This window comes from Gadus morhua, chromosome 14 (assembly GCF_902167405.1).
Source record: "Gadus morhua chromosome 14, gadMor3.0, whole genome shotgun sequence".
NCBI lineage: Eukaryota > Metazoa > Chordata > Actinopteri > Gadiformes > Gadidae > Gadus > Gadus morhua.
In genome coordinates, this window is record NC_044061.1 from 9,222,383 (window position 1) to 9,241,418 (window position 19,036).

At 46.3% G+C, this 19,036-nt stretch overlaps 2 protein-coding genes across 7 annotated transcripts in view; one reads left to right on the plus strand and one right to left on the minus strand.

Moving 5' to 3' along the window:
- Positions 1-5,014, plus strand: part of tacr2 (tachykinin receptor 2) — a 6,945-nt gene extending 1,931 nt beyond the window's left edge. Inside the window, exons 4-8 of the mRNA XM_030376077.1 lie at positions 501-695; positions 1,353-1,503; positions 1,594-1,713; positions 2,166-2,242; positions 2,760-5,014. Coding sequence (XP_030231937.1) covers positions 501-695; positions 1,353-1,503; positions 1,594-1,713; positions 2,166-2,242; positions 2,760-3,069 — 853 coding nt within the window. The 3' untranslated portion in view covers positions 3,070-5,014. The remainder of the gene's footprint in view (positions 1-500; positions 696-1,352; positions 1,504-1,593; positions 1,714-2,165; positions 2,243-2,759) is intronic.
- Positions 4,527-19,036, minus strand: part of LOC115558187 (hexokinase-1) — a 36,055-nt gene continuing 21,545 nt past the window's right edge. For 2 of the 6 annotated variants that reach the window (XM_030376069.1, XM_030376068.1), the window contains exons 20-21: positions 6,589-6,734; positions 4,527-5,854 (exon numbers count right to left, since the gene is read on the minus strand). In XM_030376069.1, the coding sequence (XP_030231929.1) occupies positions 5,707-5,854; positions 6,589-6,734 (294 nt within the window). In that variant the 3' untranslated portion in view covers positions 4,527-5,706. Of the gene's footprint in view, positions 5,855-6,588; positions 6,735-7,183; positions 7,272-7,410; positions 7,567-7,687; positions 7,872-8,080; positions 8,181-8,724; positions 8,821-9,494; positions 9,615-9,832; positions 9,982-10,237; positions 10,350-10,686; positions 10,880-11,194; positions 11,341-11,473; positions 11,562-11,825; positions 11,982-12,602; positions 12,787-13,238; positions 13,339-13,516; positions 13,613-13,751; positions 13,872-14,248; positions 14,398-16,270; positions 16,434-19,036 lie in introns of all 6 variants that reach the window. The other 4 variants (XM_030376071.1, XM_030376074.1, XM_030376072.1 and 1 more) reach the window with 4 other exon arrangements.

Sequence of the window (19,036 nt, forward strand, 5' to 3'; positions counted from 1 at the left end):
CTCCCAGAAGCCACCATAAACTGCGACCACGCCCACTATTTAATTTGTGGGCATATTTACATGTCTACAAGTCAACAATTCACCACTCATGGAGGCCACACAATTCATCAATGAAGGTAAAGGTAATGACCCCAAGTCACAAATAAAGATGTATTTTTATTTTATCTGTCGATTTTAACAAGACGAGTTGGCATAACCAATTCCAACCTAATTCCCGTTCATTCATCTGAAATGAAAGACATGTATACCTCTTTTCCCCAGTTTAAATTGGATATCTATAGGGCTACTTAAAGTCAAAACACCACTACAATTGTCCATCAAATGAAAGGCCTAGACCCACACACACAATTTACCCAGAGTGAGCTATGGTCAACCAAGCTGAACCAATCTTGTCCGATTCCCTCCGCTGGGGAAAGGCTGCAGGGGACGGCCATCGATAATTCACCGCTTGTGCAAGGCTGCTCCTCAAGTGTGTTTCTGGTCGGTGTTTGACTTTTCAGATACATGGCGATCATCCATCCGCTGAAGCCTCGCCTGTCCTCCACCTCCACCCGGGTGGTGATCGCTCTGATCTGGGTGGTGGCCGTGCTGCTGGCCTTCCCCCAGTGCTACTACAGCGTGACGGAGTTCTACCACCCCAGGACCGTGTGCCTGGTCAACTGGCCCGACGACTACGGAGGGACCCACCAGATCAGGTAGAGAGAGAGAGAGAGAGAGGGGGAGGGAGAGAGAGAGCGAGAGAGAGAGCGAGAGAGAGAGAGAGGGGGGGGGGGGAGGAGAGAGAGAGAGAGAGAGAGAGAGAGAGAGAGGGGGGGAAGGAGAGAGAGAGAGAGAGAGAGAGAGAGAGAGAGAGAGAGAGAGAGAGAGAGAGAGAGAGAGGGAGGGGGAGAGAGAGAGAGAGAGAGAGAGAGAGAGAGAGAGAGAGAGAGAGAGAGAGAGAGAGAGAGAGAGAGAGAGAGAGAGAGGGAGGGAGGGAGGGGGAGAGAGAGAGAGAGAGAGAGAGAGAGAGAGAGAGAGAGAGAGAGAGAGAGAGAGAGAGAGAGAGAGAGAGAGAGAGAGAGAGAGAGGATAGATAGTAGGTAGGTAGGTAGGTAGGTAGGTAGGTAGGTAGGTAGGTAGAGAGTTAGGTTTGTAGGTAGGTAGGTAGGGAGTTAGGTAGGGAGTTAGGTAGGGTGTTAGGTGGGATGGTAGGTATATAGTTAGGTAGGATGATAGTTCGGTAGGAAAGACAAACAGACACACAGACAGAACTCCTCCACTGTAGGTATAGTGATTGTGTCCTCTCTTCTTGCTTCTGGGGCATGGAGGGCAACAGGCTAGGTGCTAATCCCTCTTCCCTTGTGATCCTGTAGCTACCAGCTGGCGTTGATATTGCTGATCTACCTGTTCCCTCTGCTGGTGATGCTGGTGACCTACAGCCTGGTGGGTCGATCGCTGTGGGGTGGAGCCATCCCCGGGGAGCCGTCAGACCATTACCACCACCAGATAACAGCCAAGCGAAAGGTGGCGCAGTCACGCCACGCTTCAGAATAGGCTTCCTTACCCAAACCTGTCGTTGCTGACTTTTTGTTTTACTTGTGATATTGATACCAGGTGGTGAAGATGATGGTTGTCGTGGTGACAACCTTTGCCTTGTGCTGGCTCCCCTATCACATCTACTTCATCCTAGGCTCCTTCAACAAAGACATCTATAAACAGCACTATATCCAACAGGTCTGTCTGTCTGTCTGTCTGTCTGTCTGTCTGTCTGTCTGTCTGTCTGTCTGTCTGTCTCTCTCTCTCTCTCTCTCTGCCTGCCTGTCTGTCTGTCTGTCTGTCTGTCTGTCTGTCTGTCTGTCTGTCTGTCTGTCTCTCTCTCTCTCTCTCTCTCTCTCTGCCTGCCTGCCTGTCTGTCTGTCTGTCTGTCTGTCTGTCTGCCTGTCTGTCTGTCTGTCTGTCTGTCACGCTCTCTCTCTCTCTCTCTCTCTCTCTGTCTGTCTGTCTGTCTGTCTGTCTGTCTGTCTGTCTGTCTGTCTGTCTGTCTGTCTGTCTGTCTGTCTGTCTGTCTGTCTGTCTGTCTGGCTGTATGTCTGTCTGTCAATCTATTTAACTACCTGTAAGTCTGTCTAACTTTCTTTCGTGTGCATAAAACAGTCTGTTCTTCTGTTGTTATCTCATTGTTTCAGGTGTACCTGGCTATATTCTGGTTGGCTATGAGCTCCACCATGTACAACCCTATCATCTACTGCTGTCTGAACCAAAGGTAAAGCTTAGGAAGACACGCTCCCCTCCATCCCCTCTGCCACTGTCACCATGGCCACCATTTTGTTCCATGCCAAAATAAACAACATTTTAAAGGGGTATGACCTTTGACAACTTTCTTCCTCATCTTGAAACAAAACCCTGATGTGGTTGTGAGTGTGTATTTGTGTTACTATTACTGTGGAGGTCAGAAATGTTTGAATAAATAAAACACTCTTTATCTTTTCATTGCATCTCTCACTTTCTCTCTCTCTACCTGTCTCACTCTCTCTCTCTTCTTTCCTCTCTCTCTCCCCCTCTCTCTTCTCTCCGCTCTCCTCTGTCTATGTCTCTCTCTCTTCTCTCCTCTTTCTCTCTCCCTCCCCACTCTCTGTCTCTGTCTCTGTCTCTCTCCCTCTCTCTCTCTCCCCCTCTCTCTCTCTCTCTCTTTCTGTCTCCCTCCCCCCTCTCTCTGTCTCTGTCCGTCTCTCTTTCTCCCTCCCCCCTCTCTCTCTCTCTCTCTCCCTCTCTCTGTGAAGGTTCCGTGCGGGGTTCCGCCAGGCGTTCTCCTGGTGTCCGTTCATCCGGTTCTCAGAAGAGGACAAGACAGAGCTGCAGCACACCAACACCTTCAGGGTCACCATGACACGCAGTTACCATGGTGACAGCACGCGCGTGCACGGCCCCGGGACCACAGGCCCCGGGCTCCCCTTCAGCTCCCAGCACACCGGTCCGAAGGCACAGCAGGCCCCGCTCAGGAGACACCCGGCCCCGCAGAAAACAAACGGGCCCAACTTAGGGCCCGGGCTTCTGGAAATGTCCTCCGGGGCTAAGCTGCTGGAGACCTGAGCGCAGCCAATGGGGAAGAAGGATTGAGGATCCCGGCTGCAGGTAGCAAATCAAGATGCTCCACGGACCCTGACTGTATCCAGCCAGGGCCGGGGAAGCCAAAGATAAAGCTTTGAATGGTAAAACCTAAAAGCGGGGACAGAGGCCGACTGGGGACAGAGCAGACGTTATCTTTTCTTTAACAGCCGCGATAGACAAAATTAAAAGCAACACATCATTGTTGAAGGCTGCTAGAAAAGAACATGTAAATACGGCAGGGAAATCAGAGGCAGATCTTTCACACAAATGATGCTGCTCCTATAACAACCCTTATATCTTTATCACTTCATTCTTTTCTAATTCCTTCTGTTTTACCCCCTCCCAGTAAACACTTTTTCTTCATTGTTTCTCTTACTTATGTGGTTGTCTGGCCGGAGAATGAACAGAGCTTCTAGAACGGTTCTTGTTCATCAGCTCTGTGGTCAATAGTTCAGTTGAAGTACAGTAGAATACATTTATTTGACTCTATATAATTCTCAGATAGTGTCATGATCAAGGGAAGAAACTGAAAAAATATGCCATCTTCCATTGTCTGAGACGGTTACATTCAATATTTATTTGAACACTAGAATGTAAAAGATTAATATATATATATATATATATATGTATTCATTTGTTGGAGGCAGGCGGTAACGTTTGACGTTTAAAATACTTGTAGATATTTATATTGGCGTGTACAGCAATGTTGTTCTTGTGATTGGTATGTTGTGATTATCTGGTTCATTTATAATGCAATGTGAATCTAAACTCTATGTAGGCCTACGGTATATTGAAGTTAAAGCGATATTGTCTATGCAGTGCTGCTAATTGATTATTTAAATGTGACATTTACAATTGCTGTCCCTTTTGTGATATGATACAGAACACAGATGAAATGGCGGTGTGCCATTTTGGGCGGCAATAAGCAAATCTTTTTGATGTTTCAAAAAATGAGGACATTAAAACCTCAAACAAAATGATATTTATTTGTGTTGTCTTTGCTACTGTCATTAAGTTGCTGAGTGAATAACCATTAATTCATCACATGGTTTGCATTAATTTGGTCTAAAGTAATAAAACAAGATGATATGATGGCATCATAAAAGTAGACATATTTTTATTATTTGGTATCAAAAAGAAAATATAAATAAAACACCAGATTCAATGTGCTTTTATTCATAGGTTTTTATTCATGGTTTGATCAAATTAAATAAATTAAATATGTGGATTGTGTAAATTGACAGTTTTTGGATGTGTTTAGTATGTTAAGCTTGTGTGTATGTGTATGTGCGCGTGTGTGTGTCTGTGTGTGTGTGTGTTTGTGCATGTGTTTGTCCAATTAACATTGGACATATTAAAATGACCATGTGTGTATATGGCAGTAGTAGTTTGGGACTAAAAAGAAAGCTTAAAAGAAAATTGGCATTTGAAAGTGAATATTGTGGGGTTTATTGCTAGTGTATTGTATAACCTTGATAGTGACAGTAATAGTTAATCAGTTACTGGATTGGTTGAATAGGTAATGTCTTTGGATAGCATTTATTTAAATTGGACTACAATGACATGGTGAACTGCAATCTTAAAATAATATTGAAAATCTCAGCAGCCAGTTTCACAGCCACAAAGGATTACTGACAATGACACAAATTCCATTTAGATAAAAGCATTAGAAGTGATCTTTGGACAACTTTTGCAGCACACTAGAGAAAACATAATGTATTGTTCAACAGGACTAAGTTGTTTGTAAACTTTACTATGATTATATTTTTCTCTAGACTTGCTACAGTTGCAGGTTGTTTCAACATCATTTAAGTACAAAAATAAAATAAATAGCCAATATGATATGACAGCTAGGCAAGATATTAGCAAAAGAAAATACTCCCTTTATCTCATTATACATACATATCTTTTAAAAAATATATATTTTCCTTTCCCTTTTTTACGCCTTTTAACAGACAGTGAATCATTGTTAGCTCAGCAGACGTAGAGCGCAACTTTACCTCACAATCAGTGTTTAGCCTCCTCCGAGGAGTTCCAAAAAGCACCTGTTTTAAAATATATATTGTGCATGTAGGCTTTCGTATGTTTCCAGTATTCAGTATCAAGTAGTTTTAAGAATTATTTTAAGTATTGCTTGAGACTGCAGTGACAATTAGTGGCTGATCTTGCATTGTGTAACTCTCAAACCTCAACAATAATAAAAAGAGAATCGATTAAAAGAACAGATCCCAACCAGTACACCTCATGGCTCTTAGGTCAACACTCAGAATGACCTAAACTGACCTCCTGTACTATAATGTACTATATCTTTGCTACTACTCCACCCCCCCCCCCCCCCCCCCCTTGCCCTGCTCACAGTAGTTAAGTGTGCGCGTTTAATCTCTAAAAACTGAACAACACAAAGCACAGGTAAAACCAGCAGGGCGCTAGAACCCTGCTGTCGAACGCTTCCCTCTCCTCTCTGGTACGCGGGGTGTTGGGCTGAAGCAACTAGAGCAGAGGGCGCGAAGCCCCCCGAGGGGAGCCAGGAAAGACCCGGGAAGGAGGGAGTGGAGGGGTATGGAGGGCAGCGGCACACAGAGGCAGAGAGAGAGACGCAGACAGAGGAGGAGAGAGGATCTATTGGCTCTTGAGCTCCTCTCTCAGTCGGCAGCCCACGGCGGTGATGAGCGCTGCTCCTTTCCCGCTGCCGTCCTCCGACAACAGGAAGTTGACGTTGCACTGCGGAGCCAGCTTGTTCACCGTCTGCTGCATGACCCCCGCAAAACTGTTGGCGAGGAGGAAGCGAGACAATAGGTCAGAACAGAACTACAGAGAAACATACACCCGGGTAGGGACGCCCATGCTCACCACACCAGAGCTAGTATTGCAGACTTGTACTTGCCTAAGTTCAAAACAAACATTGGTAAGTTTACTTTCAACTATAGTGTTGTGGTGAACTGGAATAAATTACTTTTGGAAATTAAGAGCATAGACAACTATCATTGTTTCAGAAAAAAAGGTAAAATCTTGGCTCATGGTGAATTTAAATCCCTAGTGACACTAACATCTTCCTGTGAGCTGTTGTCTGTTGGTGTTTGTCTATGTATGCACTTTGCACTTTAATACAGAAAGTAAGATTACTTTAGATGTTTAGCCTCTCATAGTCTATTTATTATGATGTTTAACGTTTTGTTTTATGTGGATATATGTCTTGTCCTGTAACATCAGGGACCATGATGGAAATTAGTACTTGCACTTGGTCATGTTTTTCTTACATCCCTTGGATATGTCTTTATTCCAAATAAATCAAATCAAATCAAAAATGCTATCATGAAGGCACTACTTTTCTAAATCTAAACTGACCACACTTTTGTTTTTAGGAGATTATTTTGAGAATGGGAGTAATTGCTTTGATTGACAGTTTTGTGTTTCGCTCTTGATATCCTTCATAGAAACTTCTCACCGCGGATGTGGTTTCTAGTGATAAGAGTCGAGCGCTCCAACAGATAATGAACTCACTGTGGGTGTAGTTTGTACAGCGTCCCGTCCACCCCTACGGTGACGTCCAGATGGTCCAGTCCACGGTTCTCTCTGATCTTATCCACCACTGCAGCCATCCCCGCCCCGCAGATCTGAGCAGCTCGATGGGACACGGCGCCGCACACCTACACAACCACGCGCACAATGAAAGACAACACAATGAGGCTCAGATACCGTGCAGCCGCTTAGGGCACTTGCACAACCATGCGCACAAAGGACCCCAACACAATGCGTCTCTGATACGACGGAGTGGTTGAGGCCCTGCTTCACCGCACAACCTGAGGGTGGTTGACATTCTGATAGAAAACTAACTATTCTATTCCTTATTGTTTCCTCAACAAAACAGAGTGCAGTTCCTCTTTTGCCTCAATGTTCTCTCCTTAACAGTCACACTGCTAGCCCTATCTCCCACAAGGAACAGATTGCACAAAGACCTTGTCTGAATCCAAGTGGAAGGGTCAGCAATTTCTGTTGCCTCATTTTGAAAACGTCACATTCATGTGGAGCATATTTGACCAGAATCTAGACTTTTTAATCTTAAAGCCCATCGAAATATGATAACGAGTGATATTACCTTTTTGACTATGATACTGTCGTCACAGGTGCTGTCCAGTCCCAAGTGTTGCAGAATGGACCTGACCTGCAGTAGTGCCAGTCTGTCACTAGAGGGAGATAGAGTCACACAAACAAAGTATCATTCTCAGTTTGGGGAGGAGGTTTATGCAAACCACAGGCAAGGAAATTAGCAGTTTGTGAAATCTATAAAGAGGCAACGACTCAATGACATGGTTTGACAGCTACCTCTCTATCTGCGAGAGGTATTTGGTCTCGAAGATGCCTCTGGTCTTCAAGGTCTCAGAGATCTGTCCTCGGAACAGGAACCCTTTCCTGGTCAGGTCTATCAGGATGTTCCTCACAATCTCCCCTAGGTACATACCGCTGCACATCTTCTCATACCTGCCGAGCCAATCACAGCGGGTCTCAGCGAGCAAGTCACAGAAACAATAATTAATTGGTTCTGTAAACATTTGGTGAATGTTTCAAATTTTTGTGTGTGTGCGTGTGCGTGTGCACGTACCTCTGTTTGCCCGGGTTGAGGGAGAGGTCGTCCACGGTGCGGTCATACTCGGTCCTCATGTCGTCAAGGCAACCGTTGTCGCCGAACGCGCCCCACTCCATGTTGACACACATGCGACCTTCGTCGCCCTCGATCATTTCAATGTTCTTCATCTCCTCCATGTAGCAGGCGTTACTGCCAGTACCTAAGGACACACACACACACACACACACACACACACACACACACACACACACACACACACACACACACACACACACACACACACACACACACACACACACAAGATATAAGCAACTTGACGCTGGTCTGAGACTCTCCCCCTGATGACAACCAAGCGAGACAGTATGAGGTCATATGTATAATTTAACGGGTATGAGGTCATGAACTCACCAGCGATGAGTCCCACCTCACACGTGGGCTCTTCGTAGGCACACGTCATCATGGTCCCTACGGTGTCGTTCACTATGGCAACCACATCCAGGTCAAACTCCTGGTGAGGGGAGAGCCACACAGGCGCGCATCAGTACCAGCTTTATAATGGGATAACAACGGCAGGCCAGTTTAGAATATACCATCGCTCACACACACACATACCAGTAGCCACATGCGACCACCCCCACTCACTAATTCCTGTTGTGTTTCTCTCTGCAGACCATATTCATTGCCGCGGGCAAACCTGAATATCTGCATGGTTTCACGGAGCTAACACAGCAGTGACGTCTAACCCGAACTCAAATAACAAAAGTAATACTATTCCAAGCCGGAGGTTCTAATAAAACACAGTTAAAAAGCCATCAAAGTAAAACCAACCCTACTTGGGTTAATCCCTGCAGCATATCAGAGCAAAAGAACGCCTTCCGGTTCCGGCGCTCCTCTGACAGACGCTTAAATCAGGCGTAGGGCTATATTGTCCCGGGCCACAAGCTGATTTCGGAGGCGACGAGATGTGCCAGACACTACCTCCGCTGGGGAGGTGCGGCAGAACAAGCATTGATTTGGCGTTGCCGAGGCCAGAGGGACGACTCCTTGCTCACCTCCCTCCTGCGGATGGCGTCTCTCAGCAGGCCCACCACGTCCTCGCCCTCGCAGTCCGTAGCCTTGAAGCCCTTGGTCCACGTCACCAGGACACCCTGCACGCCATGGACACAACGTACATTAAAAACACACATGATGTACCTCGCACACATAACGTACATCACACACACACATTACATACATCACACACACACACATAACATACATCACACACACACATTACATACATCACACACACACATAACATACATCACACACACACATAACATACATCACACACACACACACAGATAATGTACATCACACACACGCATAACATACATCGCACACACACATTACATCCATCACACACACACACATAATGTACATCACACACACACATAATGTACATCACACACACACACACACACACACACACACACACACACACACACACACACACACACACACACACACACACACACACACACACACACACACACACACACACACACACACACACACACACACACTTGCTCTCTGTAAATGGTTTTATTGTGGTCCACATTTGACCCCATGAAGTCCTGAAGTTAAATAGCTAGAACTGCAGTTACGACTCAAGCAACTAGAGGTTGGAGGTTGCTAATGGGAAAATTGTTATAGTGCATTTTAAACTATCCCTTTGCCAGAACTGGTTGGTACAGTCATACAAATGCAAAAAAAAAAAGGAAGTGGATTGGAGTAGAGGACAGGGGACGTGAGACACGTTAAGAAGCAAGCGTGCACTCACAGCGTCCAGACTGGTTTGTTGGCAGGGGAAGGAGAAGGTGAAGCCAAGGGGAAGACGAGTGTTCTTCATCCCCATGTAGTCCAGGAAGTCACTGATACACTGCACTATGTGGTCAAACAGCTGGAACACAACGAAAACATGATTCAATTTACATTGCACTGCATTCTGTTGCGCTTTACTTCATGTAGGAGAGAAGAGAGACACTATTTTTTTTTTACCCGTGAACTAATTTGAGCTATTTTTTTTACATCCATCTCGCTAAATTGAATTGCATTTATTGAGTTTTAACGCTCTGTTCTTCTTCAGCTTCTTGTTGTGAACCTATCTCTGGTCCTTACCTCTTCTCCCGTGCCCTGCATGACCTCCATGGGGATGGCGTAGATCTTGTTGTTCATCTCCACCGTCCTTCTCTTCCCAGACCGGATCTTCACCAACAGAACTCGGAAATTGGTTCCTCCGAGATCCAAGGCCAAGAAATCCCCGTTCTCTGGATTCAAACGAACGGACAAAGTTATTTTAGTTTGTAGTGAAGAAGGCTGAAGCAGTAACTTTTGAGTCAAATAAGTACCAACCAAACATCAGAACCAATCCAAACCGTAAAATACCATATAGATGATTTTCTGAGAAATACCAATTTGTCTGAAATCTCTCATTAACCTAATCAACATTTTTCAAAAGAAAGAAATGTCTAACTGGAACACAACAAATGTGTATGTTAAAACAGTAAGTCCGAGGAGGATCACCTGAGCCATCAGGCGTGCTCTGTACGAAGGTGGGGAGCATCTTGACAGTAGCGATCTCCTGGGTGCTCTTGGAGAGGCCATTTTGGATCTCTATCTTCATCCGCTTCTTTACCTAGAAAGAGAACCACGTTGACTCACTTTACCAGTACACTGGGGCACAAATGACTCATTCACTCACTCACCAACCCATCTGTTACTCAGTCATCATTCAAATGTATTTACAAAGCACTTTTACGGGCAAAGTTCTTATTTAAGGAAACAAGAACAAGAAATCAAATGAGCTTAAAATAAGAAACGAAATCTGCCAATCAACCAGAGACACACTGAGAGGTCGACGACAAGCAGAAAAAATAATAAAAACCTCTAAATATTACACACGACTTGATAAAAAGCAAGCTAAACTCCAAAACGTCGTTTTTAAGATTTCCCCCGGGCTCCTGGACCTCTACCTCGAGCAGCTGTTCAGTGGTCAGCTGGAGTTCCTCCAGGGTCTGGATGATCTGTCTCGATTGGTCCGCCAGTCTGTAGGCCACGGCGGTCACCATGGCAGCCCCCTTGGCACTCCCACTCTCCGACAGCAGGAACCGGACGTCAGAATCAGGCACCAGGCGACGCACTGTCTTGTGGAGCCGGCGGGCGTATCTGAAACAGTCCGGGTGTTTAGTGTCAGGCGGCTTCCCGGGTTGTTGCTGTATCCCCGCATAGTCCAAAAAGGGTGGAAGGGAGGGAGGGATGAAATGTCAGCCAGATGTATCGTGTTGATACCTTTATTTTGGTTTTCTATTAGATATATATATATATTTAGGGTATTCAAGTGATATGTAATATAACCTTTTCCCACAAATGTCACTTCCGTATCGTCTTGTGGTAGTGTTGGCAGATGAGTTACAAGTCCCTTCAGTATGCACTGTACTGTTTAATACTGAATCTGTACTACTGTACGTCAGCGCCACTCACTGAGGATGCATCTTGTACAACGACCCGTCAATGCCCACGGTGGTCCGCAGCCTAGCAACCCCTTTGTTCTCCTTCAGACGTAGCAGGATAGCACCTAGCGTAGCAGCTATCAGGCTAGCGGAGCGGAAGGACACAATGGCACACACCTGGGGTGGAGAAAGACAAGTTCCTCATGTTTAGAAACGGCGAAACTAATAATACGGGCGCTTTCGGCCCTCTGATTGGCTGATGCGTTTCCAGCGGTTTGGATTAGCATCAGGTGTGACAAGTGGTACGTACATGCTGCACGGCGATGCAATCATCGGCTGAGGGCTCCACACCCAGTCTGATCAGGATCTCCTTGGCCTTGGTCAGGCCCTCCTTACTCCTGGGAGAGAGAGAGAGAGAGAGGAAATATTGGTGTTCTATTTAGTCATTAAGCAGACACTTTAACCCAAAGCGATAATAAATAAATAATCTTTTGACCATGAGCGGGTTAAGAATCATTCAGGGAAGCCTTTCGGTAAACGACAGACATGTGGTTTCTATTACAAACTGAGATTTTTCCAACACCACTTGATTCAAGCCCATCGTATTAAAGTGTGACCCGGGAGAAGGGGCGTGTTCTCCTTAGGTCACGGCGGTGACGTACTTCTCTATGGCGGAGACGTGCTTGGTGTCGAGCTTGCCCTTGGTGAGCAGCTCCGGGGTGATCCGCCCCTCGAACAGCAGCCCCTCCTTGGCCATCTTTACCAGGATGAGGCGCACCAGCTCACCCATGTACATGCCACTCACCATCTTCTCGAAGCTGGGGGTAGGAGCACAGCGTCACAAATACACGACACGCATACAGGCAACGTTCCACTCCTGGACTGACACAGGCAGAAGAAATGACAGATCAAATGGATAGAAATGTAATAAAATGAATCAAACTGTCAAAATGTACAAAAGGTAATATTGGCAACGTGTGCTAAAATGGATACTGCAATCCCAACGAACACTTGCGCAAGGCAAGGGCGAGCGAAACATTGTATTTTATGAGGCAGATATTATTTTTAGCTTGGATAGAAACTAGTAAGATCTTCGTTGATTGGGTCATTCGCTTGAATCCATGGCTGCAGCAAGCCTGTGTTTGTGTCGCAATTTTCTTCGACTCCGTCCCTAACTCAGAGAATAGTGAATCATAACACACAGGCCAAAACTCGAAACAAACGTTCCAACCCAAAAAAACATATTTCAAACGAGCTGGCCCCAGCAGTAGTGTCGACAAAAGGCATTATTTCGACGAAGCATCGCTTCCTTCCTCTCTGATGACGTTTCATGGTCATCTCTTGATTCATGTTGGAACTATGCAGCAAAACAATAGCATCTATCAGCCCCTTGCTCCCTCCCAATGTGTGAGTGATTGGGGGGGGGGTGATACACGTACAGCTGTTTGCCGGGGTTGAGGGAGCCTCTGTCGATCTCTCGGTCGAACTCGGTGCGGATGTCCTCCAGCCTGCCGTCGTCCCCGAAGGCCCCCCACTCGGTGTTGACACACATGCGTCCCTCGTCACCCTCCACCAGGTCGATGTGCCTCAGCTCCTCCATGTAGCACGCGTTGGTACCAGTGCCTGGAGGGCCGCAGAGACAGAGAGACACAGGAGGAGTTATGGGTACTTCACCTTTTGGTTTTTAATGTTGTTGATTGATAGATTTTTGTTTTTTGTTGTGAACATTTACATTTAGGGAATAAAGCAGACGCTTTTATCCAAAGCGACTTACAAAGGCTAATACACACATTCACACACCGACGCTGGAGACAACAATGCACGACTACCGCCAGCTCGTAAAGAGCATTTAGGGTTAGGTGCCTTGCTCAGGGACACCTCAACACTCAATATGAGGTCAACCTGCTCTACCTCCTGAGCTTAGCCAGCCCCTGAAAACCTAAATGTAATGACCCAAAACATTACATTTAGGTATTTACATTTAGGTTCCGACAAAGATCTAATTTGTAGTATTTCTAAAATGCACATTGTGAAAATAAATGAATAAATGAATGAATCCTATAAGGGTGGCGCACCGACAATGATGCCCACTTCACAGCGCTGGTCGTCGAAGCCGCAAGTCATCATGGTCCCCACTGTGTCGTTCACCACCGCCATGATGTCTGCATCGTAGTCCTTAATACCACGCACACACATACACACACACACACACACACACACACATGGACACACAAACACACACACACACACAAAGCAACATTTAGAACCGCTGAGTGAATGAATGAAGGAAGTCAACGCAACGCAGCGGCACAAATGAACAAAGCTTGGACTATAAGTGACAGAAGGCACTTACTCCTCGCTTCTTAATGGCCTTGTTGAGCAGCTGGACCACGTCCATCCCCTCCACTCCACTGGCCTTGAACCTCTTGGTCCAGGTCAGCAGATAGCCCTAGGTATCCAGAGGGACAGGGCAGGAGGATGAGAGGAGTAGCAGCAGCACCGCTGTCTGTCCCTAACTCTGCCCCCTCGTCTCGTCTGTCTGACTGTGTGCCGGTATCTCATCCAGCCGTCGATATTATCGATCTTACCTCATCTAGTTTGGTCTGTTGGCAGGGGAACGAGAAGGTGAGCCCGACCGGCAGTCTTTTGTCTTTGATGTTGTGCTTCTCCATGAAGTTCCCGAGACACTCGGCCACGTGGTCAAATAACTGCGGGGGGGGAAAACATCAGGAGAGTATCAGCCACTTGTCTCGGGACACGCGGATACGGGTGTAAGCGAAGGCTCAGTTCCACGTCGACGCAACGCGAGGACCAAGCGGACGCAGGACGAAAACGCTGAACCTGTTTTCGTTCTGCGTCGCGTTTTAGTTTTAGCGGACCGATCACAGCTCTTGCTGCAGCGTCGCCTCAACGCGAAGGTTAACATTTTTGGGAAGCGCACGTCAGGCACTTGCGGTGGACGCTAGGAGGATCGGCAAGGACGTATGGGTCCGTAAACCCCCTTGCGTTGCGTCGACGTGGAACCGTAACTGAGCCTTAAGAAGTGGCGCCGGCGCTCGACCGAGGCTCGCCGCGGTGGACGTACCCTGGTGCCGTTGCCGTGGATGATGTCTTCCGGCGTGTCGTAGATCTCGCTCTCCATCTGAACAGTCTGCTTCTTCTCGTGGCTCACGCGCACACGCAGGATGCGGAAGGCACTGCCCCCCAGATCCAGCGCTATGAAGTCTCCCTTCTCTAGACGGAGAAAGAGACAAGCAGCCATTTTCATTTGTGTTCCCGTGATCCTTTGATCAGCCGCTTTAAGAGTAAATTAGTTCAACTTTCCTTCGCATTCAAATTTGTGAACATAAAATTTGAAGCCTCATCAAACCGATCGTAAATAAATTCAATATCAGTTGTAACTTATTACTAATCTAAATTCTGGAGGCACATGGCTGAACAGGAACACTTTCTAATCTGAATGGAGGACTTTCTACTCTTAAGACGGCTTTGGATTTATCCCAAAGCACATCTGAGGTGGTGTGATACTCTTGGGGCTCAGTCAATGAAACTGCTTCATAAACCCATCAGCAGTGATGGATGACTCTAGGTGGGTAAAAGTAAAAGTCCTGGTATGCTTTGACTCGAGTACACATTGTGAGCCAACTGTCGCTCACAATGGGAGTACTACTTCTTAGTAGTATTTAAAATACTACTGATCTGTAGTATTTTACAGATCAGACTGAGTTTGATAGTGGACAGGATACACTTCCTCAACTGCTGTGATACAGAGAGGCTACTCACAAAAAAATATATGTTTACTTAAAACTTATAATATAAAATTACATTTTGAATTTTTAAAAAACAAGGTGCAAATGGGAAGCTGAGTAGTCTGGGTGGTGTCACTATCTGTATATGAAAGACTCACAATGAAGCAACTCAGCAATGCGCACAAGGAAACAAATAATTAGAGCTCTGATGGGTGCGATCATTTGACCTCTGTCCATAGTAGTAACCAGGCTTATCTGCAGGTGCATATTTGCGGTAGAACGTGTTTTACTTCCGTCCGTTGGTGTGTGTGTACCACAGGTATACTGATTTCCCATGCTAGGGTTGAACAGGACTTGTGGCAGCTGGTGTGTATGTGTGCATGGTGCGCTGGTGTCTCTGGGGTGGTGGATGAGGGGGACTTCCTGGAAAGGGGACAGCTTTGAATCCTGATCAGCAAACAAAAACCAAAAGCCTTAAAATTGTATATTTGTGTTTGATTGATAAACAAAGGATTATAGATTGTTTTCGCCGGTCGAGCCTTAAAAAAAATAGGTTATAATTACTCTGGAGTTAAATACGTAACGATGTGGTTGTCCCGATGGACCAGCCTTCAGCCTTCTAGACTACAAATCCCATAAGACCTGCCTATCTAAACCACTTCACGGGCGCTAGCTGTTTGACGCTACACTGTGGTACAGCTTGTTCCAAACATAGACAAAACATTTTTGGATTCAAGGACAAAAGCATTGGAGTTTAACACTGGTAATTCCGAAAAGATTGGGACTAAAGAATAGACGCATATATAGATTAAGTGAGTGATATGTGGCCTTCAGATAACAGGCCATTCAAGGTTATCATGGCAGCTACTAGCAACCAAAGTTTCGACTACTGCAAAAGGAGGGTAAGGGTTAGTTATGCTCTATGTGTTTACTCAAGAAAGAGGAGAAAACTGCCCTTCAACTGTAATTGACCCATAATTGAGGCCATTTTAAAAAAAATAACATTGTGTTTTTCGACATGACTAGGGCAACTGTTTTTTATGTGGCCAGTTAATATAGTAGCCGACCAAGCCGAGGTCATTCTCATATGAGAAAAACTAATTTCTAAGTTAATCAAATGGACCACAAGTTTGAGGAAGAGATGTCGGAACGTTGTTTAGTTCTATGCCTCATATTTCCATTATTGACCACTCTCACCAATACTAAACACGAATAGTCAAACTCATACCCACGGTAACACGCTACAACAATAACAACGTCGCTAACATAACCCCCTACAGGTCAGGCCCACTCCGCCCCGACGGGGTACGCAACAAGGGTAGATCCCGGGAGGAGACGCACCACCTGGGGGTACGCACCTGAGCCGTCGGGGATAGAGTGCACGAAGGTGGGCAGCATCTTGAGCGTGGCGGTGGGGTTGGTGTCCTGACCGAGGCCCCGGGCCAGCTCCCGGCGGAAGCGCTGCATGATGTCCGACAGCGTCTCCTCGGAGAAGCGCATGGAGTACAGGTACTTGTCGATCTGGGAGGAAACGAGAAAGGTCGACGAGAAATTGTTTCTGTTACTGTTTTATTTGTGGTTTTAAAAATATTTTTTTTTTACATTTGCTGATACAGATGTGCAGCATACAAGAGGAAGCCTTTAAAGCAAAAGGGTAACACTGATGAAAAGACAGAACTCTTGATTTCCCTTTCTATAAAACCATAGAAAGGGCATTTTCATTGGAACACACACCAGGGTCCATTCTGCCTTTTTTATGCGTGTTTCAACATCATACGGAAAGCCACGCAAGCGTGGGCTTGTAGTTCTAGTAAATTCAACATTGGGGAATTCAATAGTGAAATACGTCATATAATGCTGATTATATGGGATGTTGATCCTGGCAAGGGTGTAATCTTGAAACTTTGGCCAAGTCACAAACGATTGGGACACAAAAGGCAACGCGCGCGTGCGCGCACACACACACACACACACACACACACACACACACACACACACACACACACACACACACACACACACACACACACACACACACACACACACACACACACACACACACACACAAACCCCTCCCACACAAAGGGGCACATGTCATGACGATGGTTCTGCGGAATGTTATATTTCCTGGTATAGAAGTCACATGCCAACTGTATTTCCTTGTAAGCTTTATTCACACACCCAGGAAATAATCCAAAATAAAGCTTATAGCTACAGATCAGCTTAGCAATCGAATAAATAAAGTATGGCAACTCGCAAACTAAAACCAACCGTACCAAAATGTATTTGTATGAACTTGTGACAGTAATCAGGAAATGTACTAAAAAATGGGGAAGAAAAACTTAACCTAACCAACACATTGCAATGTAATGCAGTACATTACTTCATGTCCTGCATTACATTGTCACATCCAATAGCCAGCCTACTTCAAGATGGGCCTCTTGGTCTTATTTGAATGACAATATAGCCTTTAGCTGAGCAGCCCAGATGAGTGGAACCCCCAAGGCAGGAGACGAAGCGAAGGAACCCAGTTGAACCATATAATCCCCCATTGCAAGAGCAACATTAGCATCTGTGTTCATGACTCTGTACTTTACCCCAGTAGAGGACAAACCGGCAGCATGCAGGCACAGCTCTGGGCCGGACATTAACAGTGTAGAGCGCTTACGGCTTCAATTCTACCAGGGTACACTCCCTTCTATCTAAGGTGACATTGGGATGTCCTTGTGTGTGTACGCGTGTTTTTACACAGAACTCCAGGGAACCAACACAGCACTCAGAAACAGACCTGTCCTTAATCAGTTCTGGGTACACCGTGGTGTTGAATGACCCATGTGGTCTCTCCATCTCCATTCTCCTTTAGTCTCGCCTCCCTCCCTCTCTTACTAAAACCGATGCGTTGCTTTCTACCCCTCCCCTAATTCTCCCCGGCGATCGTCACCAGACTCTGAGGAGAACACACTGCACACTACATTTCCCAACTGTCCCCAGGCCTCTGACTAGCGGATCTAGGCTCCTCCCACACCCCACCCCCTCCTCCTCCTCCTCCTCCTCCTCCTCTCTCCACTGCGTCTCTCACCCCCCCCTGCCCCCTGGTATTGTCGTCATAGGGAGGCTGCCGAGGGAAGCTGATGAAACCAGACCCCGCTGCGTGTGTGTGTGTGTGTGTGTGTGTGTGTGTGTGTGTGTGTGTGTGTGTGTGTGTGTGTGTGTGTGTGTGTGTGTGTGTGTGTGTGTGTGTGTGTGTGTGTGTGTGGACATGAGCGTGACGACACCTCTCTACCCCCGGCTTCAGTTTATATGTGGAAAAATGCCGTCCTCCGTTTTGCCCTCTCGCTTCTACAACAGACGGACACACGCACGCATGGTACGGCCCGACCACCCACCCACACACCTCCCTCACCAGTGGAAGCAGACAGTCAAGGACACTGCAGTGGACTTGATTAAAGCTGGATGATGGTAAACGATAGCTCCTTCACTGCAGTAAATAGACCCACAACGTCTCACCTCGTCTCCAACAACATTAACATAAGATATCCCATTGATACGAGCATCCAACTCGTTAAGCTAACTCCCTTATGCTAACCGCTCCTTGCTGCTTTGGGTACGAGTGTAAATACAAACAGTGGCAATCTCGTGTGTGTGTGTGTGTGTGTGTGTGTGTGTGTGTGTGTGTGTGTGTGTGTGTGTGTGTGTGTGTGTGTGTGTGTATGTGTGTGTGTGTGTGTGTGTGTGTGTGTGTGTGTCTCCTAAGCCTTCTCCTCCTTTCACCTGCGGTCACATGGTGTAAAGCTGGCCTATTTTAGGGACGCAGGACGCTACGGTGTAACAGGAAGGAGACGGGAAAGGACAAAGAGGGATACTGTATCTCAGGGCTCATTTAGTCATTAAACCTTGCAGATACAAATATCTGGGACCACTAACAAGCTGTGGGAACACTGCGGGGAAATGCAGAGAGCGTATGAGAAAAAGAGTAATAAAACACTAACTGGGTGAGGAGACAATGAGGTGACACCAAACTTCAAAAGGGAAAGAAGTTCCTGGGGAACAATAAAACAAAATGACACTGATAACATGATGGGTCACTGATTGACCCAGGGTGTTAGGTCAAGCCCTTGCCTTCC